The sequence below is a fragment of the Amyelois transitella genome, chromosome 7 (assembly GCF_032362555.1).
Source record: "Amyelois transitella isolate CPQ chromosome 7, ilAmyTran1.1, whole genome shotgun sequence".
Lineage (NCBI taxonomy): Eukaryota > Metazoa > Arthropoda > Insecta > Lepidoptera > Pyralidae > Amyelois > Amyelois transitella.
The window spans coordinates 8,848,415-8,865,786 of NC_083510.1; the positions used below are offsets into that span (position 1 = coordinate 8,848,415).

Below are 17,372 nucleotides of genomic sequence, written 5' to 3' on the forward strand. Positions count from 1 at the left end.
GACTCTTCTAAACGAAGATTCTTCAGTGCCAAAATTCTAAGAACTTGTATAATATTTTTGCTCTAATTAAAAAGAAATATCCATATAAAATATGAAGGAAAAATATTTATTTTTTTAATGCTTTTTGCTTATAATGTATTAAATATATAAAAATATCAATGATAATATTATTTCATCAGCCGATTTTTTGAAATCAGATATAAATTTATTTAAATGTATGTAATTATTAAATTATGTACAATTTCGTCCGGCGATGATTTAAACGTCATTTTTTAATAATGACATTTATTTTATATCTAGGTTAGGGTGTCCCAGGCTATAAGGGCGATTTTTTTTTTTGGGAATTTGGGTACGCATACCATCTATTTTTTTTCGATTTGACCCATAAGTCTTAAATATGAAGTATTATTGCAATCTGATAATAGTAACCCGTGCCGACTTAGCTTCAAAGTTTGAATCTGAAAGCTAGTATGGAGAAATAGGGAAGATAAGGGAGATTTAAGAACTTAATTTCAATCCAATAAATAAAACATAGTAACATCAGTAAATAGTAATAAGGGCTTTATTTTTCATATTTCCTTTTCAGAGTTTGCTTTTTACAGTCTGGATATACTCGTATCTGCCTGTGTTCTTGTACGCAACGTAATAAAAATTGTTTCTGTTCCTCTTCGACAGTGATCAAGCCATGAAAGTCTTGCATCAACTTGACTGCTCTTTCGGCGGTATCGTTTACTGCTCTTAAATTCTGTACCTTCATTTTAGCTTGTTGAAATGAAGCATTATTTGACCACAAAGAAGGAGACTCGTTGAGAAAGCTGTCGTCAAGTTTCAGCCGAGTGAACAAAGATTTGCTTTTGGCGGAAACGAAGTCTTCGAGTTTTTTTTCATAGAGTGGGCCACAGAGTTCTTCTTTTGATGGCATGTACCGTTTCCCAAGAGCTGATGGAATCGTTTTGGACAAGTTAGTAACCTAGATTAGTCTCTTGGTCTACACTATCATCAAAGAGAGACAAGATAGACACCTCGTCGGTCAAATACCACAAGTGCTGACAGAACTTCTGTAAAGCTGCCTTTGAGATACTTTTGTCAATTGCCTCGTAAGCCTTCATGGCTTTTAAAACGCAGGTCCTGGTAAGGAGCATTCACTGCCAAAATACATTGCAGCCAGGGTTTGACGTAAGATGTGACGATGAAAAGGCAGACGTCAAGGAGGGCTTCTTTTTCCTTCTTTGCGATTCTGAATTGCGTGCTTAGAAATGATATTTTTAGAGAGTAAATAACTCTTGCCATCCACCTAGCTTGGTGCATGGCGCTGGAGGCCGTATCTTAAATTTATCTGTATTACCGCCAAGAAACTTTATTGAAAGCTCTATTAATTTGCGATAGTCGTCTCTAACAATATCTTTAGTAAACTCACTCCGGTAAAACTCTAGCAGTTCATTAATATTTGCATCACTCAGACAAGAAAGCTTTTCTTTATGACTCCTTATTTTCTCAGAGTTTATGTTTTTCCAGTTTTCTTGAAATTTTTTGGACAATTGGATGTCAGGGCTCGTCGTAATTTGGTTAATTTTAGTTTCGAATACGCCTTCGTACTAATTCGTATACATGATGGCGACATGCAAATATAAGCATTTCCCTGTCTTATTTCTGTTCCAGGAGCATACAGGCGCCATTAATGCGACCTGTGTTTGAAGCAGTAGTATCACAGCACAGCATCTGCACTTTGTCTTCAAGATTCCAGTCTAAAAGAGCATTCCAAACAGCTTCTGACTGTTCACGACCTGAAGAGTTGTCTTATTTAGGTACAGCAAGTAGTTGTTCTTTATCATCATATGTAATAATTATCGGAAGACGTTCTTCTTTACATTTGCGTGAATCTAAAACGGGCAATAGCTTCCCATCCCAGTGGACGGTTACAGTATCTGGTACCTTGTTCTGGAAATCAACTTTAATTGCTTCTGCGCGCTCTGTTCGCTTTTCCGTAAGAACTGTTTGAATTATTGACTTACTTATTAGAAATTCGTCAATGTTATGTCCAAGAGCTTCAATTGTTGCTTGTATTATATAAACAGAATTCCTCATACTTATCTGACACCGATCTAATGCAGCAACCAATTTTGGAGTGATGAAAATTTTCCTTTCAGAAATATAAGACTCGGGTCGTGTGCTCTCAACGGATATAGGAATTATTTCTTGTGTTACTTTTTTTTTCAGAATCAGATGATGAATCTTCTTGAGGAACATGAGATGAAGTTGAAGGCAACAGAGTTGAAAAGTGTTTAGCACGCCGTTTTTGCTCTTCAAAGCTCATAACTCGCGCCTTTTCTTCTTTTTCGGCCAGTTTTTTGTCTACTCCAGCTAAGTGACCAGGCCGACCTGGCTCTCTCTGTCGCTGTAAGAAGATCCTATCTTCGTCAATCTTTATTAATTGAAGCGCATCGGCATGTGCAATATCAAATAAGTTGTCTAAGTTCGTAACAAAATCTTGTCGACGCAGCTGAAACACATTTTGCGTCTTTTTAGATTTTTTTTGTAAATCCCTCCAAACTTGGTATAAATTAACTAATTTCTTAACGAAAAGGAAAAGATTTAGTTGGAATACGTGCCTTTTCCCAATAAATAATGCACTCACGAATAGCTAGATTTGCACTTTCATTTACACTTAAATTCACTTCACGAATATTGTAGAATAGAACTGCGAGTATTTGTCCATTTGAGGGAAGTTTTGAACCAGTAATTTGATGTTTTACGTTCCCTATTAAGAAAATATCCTTTTTTGAACTGCGTAACTCCATCGACATCTTGATTGAAAGAAAACAATGCGTTCACTCATAAAACAAACAAGTAATCACATGAATGTCGGTACGCTCGCTGCCGCGCGCCTAGTAAACAAGTACCCACATTTCCCGATGTAAGTCGGCACGGGTTGCCGTGGTTCTAAGTAGATGAAATTTTATATACGATAGTTTTGACATCATTCGAACAAAATTAGAGGGTATGCGTTATAAAAAAACAACTTTGATTTTTTTGGGACACCCTAATCTAGGTATATCATATTTTCAGTGAACACTGTAATAAATTACCTCCAAACCATTATTTCTAAGGTATATACATAGGTACTCTACATTCCAAACAAACAAGAGAGAGAGATTGATACTAAAATGACACAACTAACACTGGCATATAACTATAGTGTACAAGGAAGAATAAATTTATCACTCGATGACATATTTATTGCTTTCAATATATTGGTGATGCTATAATTAAAAAAAAAAACTAGACACGTAAAAATCCCCCAATAAATCAATCCCCAAAAAAATATTCCTATTTGCTTTCCCCCAAAATTTGCGGGGTAATCCCTGAGTTGGTAATGCTCTGAGGAAGTCACTAATAGGGATGCCAACCCAGTGCTCTCGTCGCAAAAATGCGCTTTTTTGGTTACATCAGCGACCACAATATGGTGCTTTTGTACACGATCATCACGTTTCAAGATTTCAGGTAACTAAAAATCGAATACATGACCAAAAATAATGATCAATGATGAATTTATATAAAAAGACATTAATAACTTTTGTAAAAAAAGAAAATCGCCTCTGTGTCCTTGTTTTGTAAGGCGGTAAAAAATATAAAACGGTACAGGACAAAGACTTAGTAGGATCTCTTCAATCCAACCTAAAATTTAGAGAATTAAACTGAAAAATAAAACTCAAATTGAGACTTGCTAAAAATGTCACATGTGTAGTAATATTATGAAGTGTGTGGATCTAAATCAAATCAAATATATTTATTGTGCAACACAGGTTAAAAGGCTGTTACATATTTAATATGTAACTGTACTGTACTGTGTTCCATTAGGACAGCTCACAGTGATGATCACAAAACAATCACTGTGAGCTGTCCTAATGGACGTACAATATCTTATTAAAATTAAATTTCAATGTCATATTCATTCATATGTCAACATACAAGCAATTAAATTAATGAGTAAGAATGAAATTAAGATTAAATAAAAAATTAAAAAAGCCTTATTTGTTGTCAATTAAAAATAATTATATAATTCTTGAGTCATGCATATTAATAATAATTAAATTATAATAATATCATTACATTTTTGCCCATCATAGCAGTTTTATGTCCACCTGTAATCAGTTTTTGTTGTTGTACTGTGTTCTTACGTCATTTGTCCTCTTTCTTGTTTTCGTAAATTTCGGAAATAAATGGGGATTGGATTTCACAAATAAACATAATTCCAATATATACACAAGGGAATGTTAATACTCTTAGCGATTTAAATTTAGGCACACAGCTATCTCTAGACCGTAGATTAGTAGATTACACATTGATCTAATACATCTTTTCTGGGCTCTAAAAACCTTGATACTATCCTGTGAGTTACCCCAAAATATTACAACGTAGCTCAAATGAGGCGTACAAGACCGTGATAAGCCACCAAAGCAACTTTTAGCTTAACCTTTTTCGAAACCCAAAACAATGCATACGCTGATCTACTTAATTAAGTACAAACTTGCTCTATATGAGAAGTCCATGTTAATTTACTATTAATTAAGATACCTAGAAATTTTGTAGAATGCACTTCTTCTATTTTTTCATTATTATTATTTATGTTTAGTTTTGGATCTAGTCCTATATTTGATCTAAGCAAACGCAACTTCAATTTCGACAGTTGGTAACTAATGGTACGTCCCAATACCACTCCAAGGATGGCGTAGGTCAAACAAAAAATTGTGGCTCAAGCTCAACTCATGTCAAAATGCAATCTTAGTGCTACCAACTCAGCGTTTTACAGCGCTAACTTTATTTTGCGATTTTTTTGGCACATTAGTGTCCAAAGTTCAGAGCTTAGCGCTTAGTGTTCATTAAAACTAATCAAGAACTTCTTTAAACTATATATGTAAAAGAGAGTTTTTCATTTTCATCAAATTTTACTTAAATTATTATGTCTGTTGAAGAAAACAGAATGGATGTAATTTTTTTTATTCGTAAAAAATTTCAATCTTTAGGTGAGCACATGTTTTTTCCTGGTTGGCAAAAACTAAAAGATAGAAATAGATTATTACATGCGCTTTTCGTGGCAAGTGGAAAGAGGTAGTCTCTGCCTATCCCTCCGGGAAAGAGGCGTGATTTTATGTATGTATGCGCTTTTTTTACATTGAATTAGCGTTTTCCTGTCAGAGATAGTTCAAGCACTGATCGCGTATGTATTCTCAATTCAAGTCATTGAGTTGAGGTACTTGCATAAAATGCATTAAATATTTAACTATTTCTTTTCGCCGTTTACCGTCACAGACATAAAGAAATTGGCGGTTTATTATCATTAGTTTGTTGTTAAGTTATATTAAGTTTTGTTTAAAACATGTGAAGTGAATGTACGTTTGTGTAAATTCCAACTTTATTTCATAGGTTCTGGAATCGATTTTGTTCATGATGGATCAATCCAATGCCAGTTCTGAAGAAGAGTTAGTTCAGTTGGCTGACTTAGTTTCTGAGGATAAAATCGTTGAAAATATCAAGACTGAGAGTGTGCCCTTCGAGTTTGTTGAGCCAGAAGCCCAAGAATGTGTGGTTTGTGTTGCAAGAAGCTTTGAGAGTTTTGACATCAATACTACCCAAACAGCTGCTTCTGGGACATCATTGCATTCTTTCCTGAGTAGATTCACCAACACTGAGTTACCATTTTGTTCAGAATTTGTAAGATATATCTGCAAAACATGCCTTGATCTTGTGAATGTCCTGGACCGAGCAGAACAGGAGTATTTAAAACTAAGAGCTGATTTCCATTCTATCATCCGCAAGAATCCGCTGTTTTGCCTGCCACCACAAGACAATTTGGACTGTTTGAAGATAGATGGTGATGATTCTGAGGAGGAAACTAACAAAAAGGAAGAAAGGGACATAAGGAATGAAGATATTTACAATGGGTAGGTTTTTATTATTTATTTTCTTTGTTATATGGTTCCCAGCTTTGACTTATAAGAATAGGACCTCTCCATCAGACCATCTATTTACCATGCATCTTGTTTAATGCATTTTAGAAATAAATTTTTAAGTTTTGAAAAATGAAATTGATGCTCTTACATTTACAAAAACATTGAGAGGAATCCTGCACATTTAGGTATTTAGTTACAAATTTTTCTCCTGTATAGGTTGCGGAAGTCAAATAGAAGTTGCTTCATGTAAAGTCCTCCCAATACAGGTTCAATTTTAATCAGGTCCTCATTTCAATTTATGAAGAATTAAGCAAGTGTATGATTTTACAAACAAAGAGAAAGATGTTTGAGGGGTTGTGCTTTGTGTAACTAAATACATAGAATATTATGTTGATGGGCCAAAAAATTTCCCTTGTGTAAAACAAGTACTTTTTGTAGAACATTGGTAAGAACTCAAACTTATATAATATAATTCCGAAAATAGTTATTGGTATATGTCTGCTCATGGTTGCTGTCATTTGAAACTTTGCCCAATTTGTATAATGTAATAACATAATTATTTTTTCAGAGAATTTGCTAGTGGTGAAGACCCTATGAACTATGACATCAATTTATTTGTTCCGAGGACACTTCTTGCCGGAATTGAGCAGCCTTTTCCTGGGCCTTTTTGTATGACACCATCCCAGCTGAACATGAATTTACCAGATGACAATGGACAGTCTAAAGGTAGAAACCAAGTTTTAAACCCCCTTCAAAAAAAGGTTGTTCTCAGTTTGACCTGCATGCATGTATGTACATTGTATGTTTGTTGGTATGTATGTATGTCTGTATGTTTGTATGTGTGATTGTATATATGTATGTTTATTTTTATGTACATATGTTCATGAGAATGTATGTTTGTCCACGATATTTCACGTTTCATGGAATTGATTTTGATGCAGTTTTTACGAAAGTGTTTGTTACACTTAGGAGAAAATTTTATAAATTTAATCAACTTAAAAAAAAGGATATAGATTGAACGCTTTTTTTAACAAAAGTTATTATTTATTGTTGAGACATTTGATTGTTATATTAACCTGTAATTATTTTTTTTTAAATGATTGATGATGATGATGATGGGATCCATGCATACATCTCTATGAATAATTTTTGGTGCCATGCTAGGTTTCATGTCATTTTGAAATTTTTTGTTAAACTGTATTAAATGCTTTTAATTGTCTTCAGTGTATCTAATCTAATAATAAAATTCATATTACAGATGGCGCTGCTAGTCTTGGATTGGAACCAGAAATCATAATTAAAACTGGACAAAAATTAACAAACAGGAAACGAAAACCTCCTGGTGAGAAATTTCCTGAATGTCCCATATGTAAACGTCAAATACTTCGAAAGTATTTCGCTGAACATATAAGATCGCACACCGGCGAGAAACCTTTCGAATGTAGTTTTTGCAAACGTCGATTTAGTCGGAAGGGAAATTTACAAGACCACATACGAACTCATACTGGTGAGAAACGTTTCGAATGTGAGATTTGTCATCGTAACTTTTATCAGAATTATCATCTGCAAAGTCACTTAAGAACTCACACTGGTGAAAAACCCCATCAGTGCCAGGTCTGTGAGGTTCGATTTACCCATAAGGAAAATCTTCAAAGACATTTGAAGACGCACACTGGAGAGATGCCACACGAGTGTAAGGTCTGTCATCGTCGATTTAATCGAAAAGCTCATTTAGACATTCATGAACGAACACATACTGGTGAGAAACCGTTTGAATGCACAATTTGTAATCAACGGTACAATCAAAAAAGTCATTTAAGAATTCACCTTAAAATGCATAGTGGCGCGAAGCTTCATGAATGTGAAATTTGCCAACGTCAATTTGAGTACAAACATAATTTGCAAACTCATTTAAGAACACATACTGGTGAGAAACCATTTGAATGTATGATTTGCCATCAGCGGTTTGGTCGTAATGATCATTTACAGAGACATGTGGGATGTAAACACGCTGGTAGTAAAGAATAAATTGTAATATAATTTTTTATTTTAGACAAATGTACTTAGGAATTAGGTGTGTAAATCATGTATTGTTAATGTAGGTACATAAGATAAAATTATGTTATTGACTCTATGCTTACTGTTAGGGTTTCAGTTTTTTTAACACAAGAGCTATAAGTTAGCTCAACTATCATCAATTCAAGTATCATATTATCTACAGTCTGTCTGGGTATTCCGTGTTGCCACATTCTTAAATCCTATTATAAGAAATATGTCTGTATAACTGACTGCTTGAATATTACTTAAGATCCTGTTATAAGATTAATGTGTATGAAAAACAAGTTTCGAAGAGATGCGCAGACTAGTCTATCCAATGAGCGCCCTGTAAATGCAATGATGGCAATCGTCGATTTTGTTTTTAGAGTAATGTAAAACACATTTGCAAACGCATATTGGCGAGACACCATTCAAGTGCAGTATTTGTCTTTTAAAAAAAGGTCATATATCATGAACTAACAACTCATTTACTAAGTCCTCAAAAAGGAGAAGCTGAGAAAAAAAGGCTAGCCAAAGAAACTGTTATATTTAAACATGACTATCATAGAGGTCCTGATACACACCTTTTAAATGCCATATTTGTAATTATTAATATAATACCTTTACATACATACATATTCTGGCGAGAAGCCTTTCAATGTGCAATCTGTCTAACGCTGTTGAATCAAAAGGCTCAATTGAAAATACACACTGGAAAGAAACCGTATGAATACATTATCTGTCGACGTCAGTTTAACCAAAGATCTCTGCAAGAACATTTGTGGATTTACACGGGCGAAATGCCTATGAATATGAGGTAAATAACCGGGTGGAGCCGCAGGCGTCGTCTAATGGTGACTAAAATCTTAGTTACAATAATTTAATATTTTTTTTATAAACTTAAAGTTATATTTTAATAACGTTGTCAACTCAAACATGTGAATGAATAATTATTCATATAATTAGATAAATTGGAACAATTCCTCGCGCTAAACCTTAAGAACAACGCGGGATTCCGTCCGTGTTAACGAAAGCCGCGTTGCTCTAAGCGCTTACTTAAACTATACATCGATATGAAGTCTTGTATGTTTCAGATTTGGCACTTACTGCAAGTCATAATTTAAAAAGATGTGACATTAAAATGGAAAACAATATTCGATTTTTGAATACCAATTAACTAATAGGTTTAAGGAATATTATATTTTTAAGATATCGCTTTTCTTTATTATTTAGTTAATTATATATTAAGGCTTCATACTGTTATATTTACACGTCAGTGTAATTTATTACACATTGTAATTTTTAGAAGAAGTAAAAACTTTAAAATTTATTTAATTGAACTTAAAAATTATGGACTGCTTCATGAGTAGGTAAATTTAAGGTATTGCATTTAATCATATGAATATTGGACTATAGGTGACATAGCTACTTATGTCCATTTTACTATGAAATAAATTATTGTGATGTACATAAAACTGTTTTTTACTTGATTACTACACGTAAGTTATCCTATTAGTGTCGTTGAGAAATTCAGTACACCAAATATGCATAAGAATCTGCATATCATCCCATAGGTGTGGTAACAAATAAAAGCTTATCTCTGGGACTGTCTTGGGTTTGATTCCCAGTAGGTATGAATAAGTATCAAAAAGAGTAAATATTAGGAATGAAATTAACCAATGTGTAACTAAATCCTGTATGCAGTGAAAACATATTATAATGCATTTTTATTATTACACGGTACATATTATTATTATAAAGTTCCTCTATAATTTATCTATATGTATGTGTGCGCTAATCTCGGAAAGTTGTGGACTGATTTGTTGGTTTTGGAAAGAGGGTTTTCTGAGGAATGGTTTTTATGCTACCCGTGCGAAGCCAGAACAGGTCGCTAGTGATCAATGGAAGAAAGAAGTTTAAATTGGGTATCATTTAAGCTATCACCAATTTAATTAGTTTTGTGTTTCTTAAATAATAGGGTTTGTCCTCAACATAGTAGATCTGTCACCAAAATGTAGTCACCAAACAATGCAAAATCAGTTCCACAATAAATCACCTAAAATCCTGAGATATAAGGTCTAGTACCAAATAAATGTTTTTGTATGTATTATAATAGGTGTGTCCTAATAAGTATTTAAGCAAACTAATTTAAAGAGATCACCAATAAATCATATTATGTTACTAGAAAATTGCATTAAGTTCAAATAAAAAATTAGGGTTGTCATCATCGTTTCAACCAAAAGATTCTGCTACTTAACTAGACTCCCAAGGTTCTAAATTTCCACTGGTAGTATAAATTATATTTAAATAAAATTTTTAGCAGAGTAGTAAATAAAACAATTAAAGTTAAAATAATCAATATTTATTGTTGAAAATAATTACCACTGAACAATCAGCGCTGGTTTAAAATAGCTGGCTTATGGCTAGCAGAATAGTAGATAAAACACTTAATTAAAGTTAAAATAATCAATATTTATTCTTAAAAATAATAACCACTGAACAATCAGCGCTGGTTTAAAATAGCTGGCTTATGGCTAGCAGAATAGTAGATAAAACACTTAATTAAGTTAAAATAATCAATAGTTAACTACTACCCATCGTTGAGGCCGGATTGGTCAATTTTTAAAGCGCGCCAATTTGTCTCCGCCCCTTTGATCATTTTTTCATTAAAATTATAAATTGATGTATTAAATTGGTAACGAATACTATTAATTTATTATCTGAACGAAATAAAATGTTGCTACTGTAAATATCAAATAAAAAGGAGTCGCAGTCAGGGATCGATAATCGATTTATTTGGTGACAGATCTACCATTCTGAGCACAGAGCTATTATTTAAGTAACAAAACTGTTATTATAAGAACGAAGTTTATATTCATGTAATTCAATATAATTTTATTGGTTATCGATCTCTTATTTTACACATATATTAACATTAATTTGATAATTCATACCTGGGAACAATTTTTGTTTATCTGAGAACGAAAATATTTCGTGGCGATAGATCTATTTATTAGGTGATACAACTTGATGACAAATATAAATTTTGGTGATAGAAAATATAGTTCCCGTTTAAATTCGGCAATTTAAGACGCTATATCATTCTCATGGGTTGCCTTTAACCCCTAACCTATAAGAAAGAAGACAAACGGTAATGGCCCAAGAAAAATTGTATGTAATTTAGGTATGATCACTACTAAGTAAAGATCGGAATAGGTAGATTGAATTGCATCAGATATGCCTCCGTCCGGGATTGCGGGATTTGCAAATTATTGAATTTTTTTCTGGAATTTTTACAAGTGGGATGAAGAATATATTAGTGGTAGCTGTTTTCCCCCGACTTCGTTCACGTAAAAAATACTGAAATGGAATCTCGGAAAAGAGGCTTATCCATGTTATGCTTTCTATGGTAATTCATGATGCAAGTACATAAAATCAATCTACCTATTCCGATCTCTGCTTCTAAGACAAAATCAAGTTCTTTGCATAATATTGCTTAAAGCACTTGAGAAAACAAAATATCCTAAAGGTCAATGTCAAAGAAACATTTTTCTGTCAATATAATGAATGTCAAAATGCAATGCTGCCAACAAATCTAATTTCTTTACAAACTTAGGGAGTAAAGTTTTTAAAGATACATTCATAAAATCACGCCTTCTCCCGGAAGGGCAGGCAGAGACTAAATTTTTCCACTTGCTCCGATCTCTGCAAACTTCTCTCGCTTCATTTACATTCATAACTCTCTTCATTCAAGCTCGGCGGTTTTAAGAGAGAGATACATACATACATACATATAATCACGTCTATATCCCTTGCGGGGTAGACAGAGCCAACAGTCCTGAGCGGACTGATGGGCCATGTTCAGCTATTTGGCTTTAAGATAGAATTGAGATTCGAATAGTGACAAGTTGCTATCGCCTAAAAAAAGAATCTCAAGTTTGTAAGCATATCCCTTAGTCGCCTTTTACGACATCCATGGGAAAAAGATGGAGTGCTCCTATTCTTTTTTGTATCGGTGCCGGGAACCACACGGCACCCGGGAACCACACGGCACGAAGAAGAAAGAAAAGAGAGAACTTGAAAGAATGTAAAGAGTTCAAATAAATAATAATTTCTAGTTCGCTCGCTGTATATAAACTAATGAAAATGTACAGAAGTATTTACCAATAACAATTTTGATAATTATTAAAGATTAAATTTTTATTTATTTAAAAACATTTGAAAATTTGCACTAAATCATATTATCTATCCGTAAATCCATGGGACGGTCAAAAATAAACTAACTACGATGCATCAACGCTATACAATACAAACAATACAAATACAAATAAGGTACCCGCGGTATATTTTTTTTTCTGTAAACACGTGATTGACTGGAACTTTGTAGTAATTTAAGTACATGACTGATTAATAATAAAAGTTGTTGATTATGTTGGATATTTTTCATTTTATTACAAATTTTCCTTAGCTAGGCCTTGATACCCGCGGGTACCTTACTTTATTTGCTATAAATGTGGTACAATTATAGGTGTTACAAAGCATATACATTTCGCGCATTTAACCAGTCATGGCATGCAAAAATACCGAAAATTTAAATTAAATGAAAATTGAAATGAAAATTAAAATAATGTTATATTAAATGTTCTTGCTAAAATTTATTTTTTATCGAAATTTTAGCCACAGTTTTAATTTAGTTTTAAAGGCATTCAGAGATAGCGACTTTATATCCTCATTGAGGCCGTTGTATATTTTGACAGCCATTTGATATTTCTGCTTTTTACTTTAGTGGTTGAGATGAGTAGATTTAGTCTATTAGGATGTCTACAGCTATATTTGCTAGTGTCACTTCGTTTTTTAAATAAGTTAGGGTTATTTTTGACAAACACACATAGTTCGAATGTATATAGGCATGGAACAGTCAATATTTTTAATTCTTTAAACAGAGGTTTGCATGATGTCAGAGGGTCTACGTTGCATATTGCTCTGATACACGCTTTTTGAGCTATAAGAGCACGTTCCATATGACAGGAATTTCCTCATATAAGAATGCCATATCGAAAAGCGGACCCCACATAATCATAATATGATTGTATTACTGCTTTGTATTACTGCTACTGCTTTGCTACTCACTTTTGTAAGTTTCCACAAAGCGTACGAAAAAGAGTTAATCTTTTTACAAATTTTCGCTCAAACCCATCATCGAAAGTTTGTACTAAATATATGACTTTAAAAATGAAGTGTATGAAAACGGGGAACATTAAATGTGTAGTATACTTATTACAGCTAAATTTAAAAAATGGTCGGGGAAGTTTTAGATGAAGGTTGGTTACATAGTCGAAATGTCAATTGAATGTCAATCAAAGTCAAATCCAATCGACAACCCACCCACAACTTTTTGTTCGGTTCATGTTCGTTTAATTTGAATTGAATTATTTTGTAGTTGATCTAAGACTAAGATAGATAAGAGAAGTTTTCTTTATTCTAAATATCTTACAATATGGATTATTCAACGATAAGTAACAAATCAGGTATAACTGAGGCTGATATTACAAACGGTGAATTGTCCGAAAAGTATTATTCTTTGAAAAAACAACATGAAAATTTATCTAGCAGCTACGATGCTACAAAACAAGAACTACACAACATTAAACTGAGTTATCAGACCACCTTAGACGTCCTGAGTCATGTAAACGCCGAGTTAGAAAGCCACCAGTTAGAAGGAGAGAAACGTAGAAATGAGTTGAACAACCGAATTGCATGTCTCCAAGAGGAAATAACAATATTGCGGGAAGAGAAATCAGAATTGGAAGTTAGACATGCTATTCAAATTAAAAAGTTTGAAGGTGAAATTCGTCGTTTGAAAGAGGAACAGACGATTAACAAACGCGAGAGTCCAGGTCGCGACACAACTGAGTTGGATGATGCCAAGGCGGCTGTAGCCTCAGCAGAGTCAGAAGCTGCTAAAGCAAATATAGCTTTGGATGAAGCACGAGCTGAGATATTGTCATTGAGGATGAGAACTGAGGAACTTGTGACAGAAATGGCACAGATGCGTATTGCGGCGGATATACGGCGGGAAGAGCTCAAAGCAGCAGGAGAGAGGGAAGCAGTGGCACTGGCAGACTTAGCCGAAGCCAGGGCTACGCTGCTACAGTATACTTCAGACACCCAAGACTTACAGCCACATGGTAAGGGAGTCATTACCTGTTTACATCTTACCTTACTGGTAGTAAACTGAACGATTGCTTCTCAGATTGGTGTGATCTAGTAGCTAGTGAACTGTTCGGATTTGAACAGGAATGCAGATTGGTCAAGCCGTTTTGGTCTTTTAGTTAATGCTGCCAAGGCACAGGCCATTGTTATAGGTAGTCCGCATTATATATTGAGATTGGCAAATGTGATGGTTCCTAGTTTGGTTCCGAATAACAATATTATTCCTTTATCTTCCGAAGTGACTTATCTGTATTAGAGAACAGGAAAATAGATAATTGATAGCTAGTTGTTCTTTTTGTTTGATATTCATGTACTTACTTAATTTTCAGCTGCTAAAGGAAATTCAATATTTGCTGAAGTTGAAGATAAAAGGCAAGAAATGGCAAAGAATTTGATACAAATGAAACAGACCAATTCTAGGGTAAAGTATAAAGAAAGTGTTATTTTTATTACAAGTTATATAAACAAACGAAATGAATATGGTCTATCAGTCTTTTCAAGATTGTTGGCTCTGTCTACCCCACAAGAGATATAGTCGTGGTTATATGTTTGTTATATAAAATATGCACAACACATAAAAGTTGGATGCAGATTGCCTCCAACAAAGTAGCTGTAATGATCATGATTATATAAATAGCATACTTCTTCATTTCTGTATTGCGATTCGAAACTATAACTATAAACATTTAAATGGAAGTTAGCCTGCTCATCACTTCAGTACTGTTATTATAATAAATAACATATTTATTTAATTTCTGAAGAAACTGTGTTTCATCGTCTACCTTTTCGCGGGCAGAACTGTGAGCGAAATCTAGTATTACATAGTAACTATAATAGGTAACATTTAAGATATAAGTGAACCAACTCTTATTTACAACCAGGTAAATGTGTTTACGAAAGAGTGCATTTGTCGCACATAGATGGCGTTGTTATATTTTAAAAGGCACGATGGTTTCCTCAGCGCATGCAACAAGTATGTCAAGTCCTATTAATATTATTAAATACAAAAATACAAATTTTTCTCTAATACTAGCTTTGCCCGCGGTTTCGTACCGCGATTTTTTGGTCGGTTTTCAACATCGGTTGAAACCTTATTTAATGATACGTATTTTGTGGCGAGAAACGCTGTGCAATTTTAAAGATTAAAATATACATAGGGACAGACAACGTGAAGCGACTTTGTTTTTGTTAAATAAACGATTCATGGATTGTTTTATACTGTGTAGAGATTATTAAGTTAGGCATCGAACCACGATGCGGCGCGCGCTTTTTCATTTCGACAATATCCGTCCACTAGTTTTTGAGTTTATTAGTTCAAAAACACAAATCTCTGTTGTATGGATGTTCAAATTCAAAATACATACTCTCTTTTCCAGCTAAGAAGAGAACTCGCCAATAAACAGAACGAGATAGACGTATTGCTGCGAGAGAAACAGACCATCTGGGAGCAGCAGAGTGGTGCCAGTGCGCATTACGACAGAAAATTGATTGGTAAGATAATTGCGTATTGTGACTGAGAAATTATTCATGCAGGCATTTAGCGATCGCCGATAATTTTTCGAGTAGGACGGCCTCCCGCTAATAACAAACCCCCGTAATACAATACTACCCGAACACTAATGAGTGCTTCTTCAATCTGTACTAATAATATTATAAAGCTGAAGAGTTTGTTTGTTTGAACGCGCTAATCTCAGAAACAACTGGCTCGAAGAAGGCTTAAGGCTATATAACATCACGATGCAATTATAAGGAGCAAAGAAATAATGGAAAATGTGAAAAAAACGGGGAAAATTTTTCATCCTTGAGGGCTTCAATGATGCCCAAATAACTATTCCACGCGGACGAAGTCACGGGCACAGCTAGTTAATTTGAGTGGTACATTTGTCATGAATTCTGCACGAACGATAAAACAATTAACTGATGCGTATACAAATAACGAATTCGATTGTGGCCGGGCTGTGGTGCAATGCATCTGGTGAAGTCCGCGGGGGAAATGTTGGATGTTTGTTGCCTCCGAACTGAGCTAGGTAGAAGTTATTGGGCTCTCCCAATAGGCCCATACCCCTATGCCTATGTTCAGCAGTGGATGTCCAACGGCTGATATGATGGTAGCTTTATTGAGAGTGTTAACCTTAGACCTTCGTCTATAATGTTAATATCTACTACTCACAATGAACAGGTTTTATATTTAAAGCTTGTGTGCTATGTTGTAATATACTTTTATGATCCACAAATTTGAATGGTATATAGTTGATCGAAGGTTTTAACTGATTGGCAACAATAAATTAAGGATTAATTAACTGTAATAATTACAGAAAAGTACGAAGAAAGAATTACCCAACTGGAAGGTCTATGCGAGAAGCAAAGACGGGAGCTGGTTCTTTGGTTTGGAAAGCTGTGCGAACCCACTGCCAATGGGTGGCTGCCTGGAGTGGTGGACCATCTGAAGTGAGTATTATTGACCAAAAACTATGTATAAATCAATGCAAATCGCACTAACTATGGATATTTTTTTAACTTTCGCTGCGCACGATTAATTATCTACATATATATATTTATAATGATTGATAATGTTTTTTGAAATTTGTAACATTGATTTTTTATCCTCTTAGGCATTAAATTCTCTTTTGCAGGAAAAATGATGTCTTTTTTTATTTATTTCTAGGACGGAAGTTGTAAAACTGAGAGCTGAAGTGGTATCCATGGGTGCTGCTCACTTGGCTAGCGCAGCTCAAGCAAGAGAACTTCGCAGAAAACTGGCGGTTTTGACGGCAAATGGTAACGCGCAGGCTATTAGTTCTCCTGCAAACAATCGTCAAGAAAATAAAACAGCCATTAAAAATGTTGCTGCCCCGAAAGAAGATATTGCAATGCGGAAATTTCCAGTACAAATCAGAAGCAATCAAAAAGTTGAAGATGTCAAAAAGAAAGTGGCCTTTAACTAGTTTATTGTAAGGATTTATTTAAGGCGTATAATAAAAATAGACATATTTAGATAAATCAAGCATTTTTTAAAATAAATTAAAGTAAATAAGATCTAAGACATCTTTGATTTCGAATTTACAGTCTTAAAATCTATTCAGAAAATTACTACCGATTGATTTTCAGTGCTTATTTAGTTGATAGTTATAGTAGCGGCTTGAAGTAGTATCGGCATATAGTTCCTATGGC

The 17,372-nt window shown here is 34.1% G+C and overlaps 2 protein-coding genes and 1 pseudogene across 2 annotated transcripts; 2 read left to right on the top strand and 1 right to left on the bottom strand.

Annotated features, from left to right (window-relative positions):
• Positions 1-329: 329 nt before the first annotated feature.
• LOC132901916 (uncharacterized) lies at positions 330-1,308 on the bottom strand (annotated as a pseudogene).
• A 3,637-nt stretch (positions 1,309-4,945) lies between these two features.
• Positions 4,946-9,443, top strand: LOC106139775 (zinc finger protein 391). The gene is made up of 4 exons (XM_013341272.2): positions 4,946-4,987; positions 5,425-5,942; positions 6,520-6,677; positions 7,210-9,443. Exons 1-4 carry the CDS (start codon positions 4,961-4,963, stop codon positions 7,977-7,979), a joined length of 1,473 nt encoding a protein of 490 aa, XP_013196726.2. The 5' UTR covers positions 4,946-4,960; the 3' UTR covers positions 7,980-9,443.
• Positions 9,444-13,401: 3,958 nt separating this feature from the next.
• Positions 13,402-17,225, top strand: LOC106139776 (protein Spindly-B). Its single transcript, XM_013341273.2, has 5 exons — positions 13,402-14,176; positions 14,531-14,622; positions 15,578-15,692; positions 16,517-16,649; positions 16,867-17,225. The coding sequence occupies exons 1-5, from the start codon at positions 13,486-13,488 to the stop codon at positions 17,144-17,146; spliced, it is 1,311 nt and encodes a 436-aa protein (XP_013196727.2). The 5' UTR covers positions 13,402-13,485; the 3' UTR covers positions 17,147-17,225.
• The last annotated feature ends 147 nt before the right edge of the window (positions 17,226-17,372 follow it).

Coding starts and splice junctions, on each gene's coding strand:
- LOC106139775 (XM_013341272.2), top strand. CDS start 4,961: ATGTCTGTTGAAGAAAACAGAATGGAT. Junction 4,988..5,424: donor TTGAAGAAAACAGAATGGAT/GTAATTTTTTTT, acceptor TTTATTTCATAG/GTTCTGGAATCGATTTTGTT. Junction 5,943..6,519: donor AATGAAGATATTTACAATGG/GTAGGTTTTTAT, acceptor TTATTTTTTCAG/AGAATTTGCTAGTGGTGAAG.
- LOC106139776 (XM_013341273.2), top strand. CDS start 13,486: ATGGATTATTCAACGATAAGTAACAAATCAGGTATAACTGAGGCTGAT. Junction 14,623..15,577: donor TGAAACAGACCAATTCTAGG/GTAAAGTATAAA, acceptor TCTCTTTTCCAG/CTAAGAAGAGAACTCGCCAA. Junction 15,693..16,516: donor TTACGACAGAAAATTGATTG/GTAAGATAATTG, acceptor TAATAATTACAG/AAAAGTACGAAGAAAGAATT.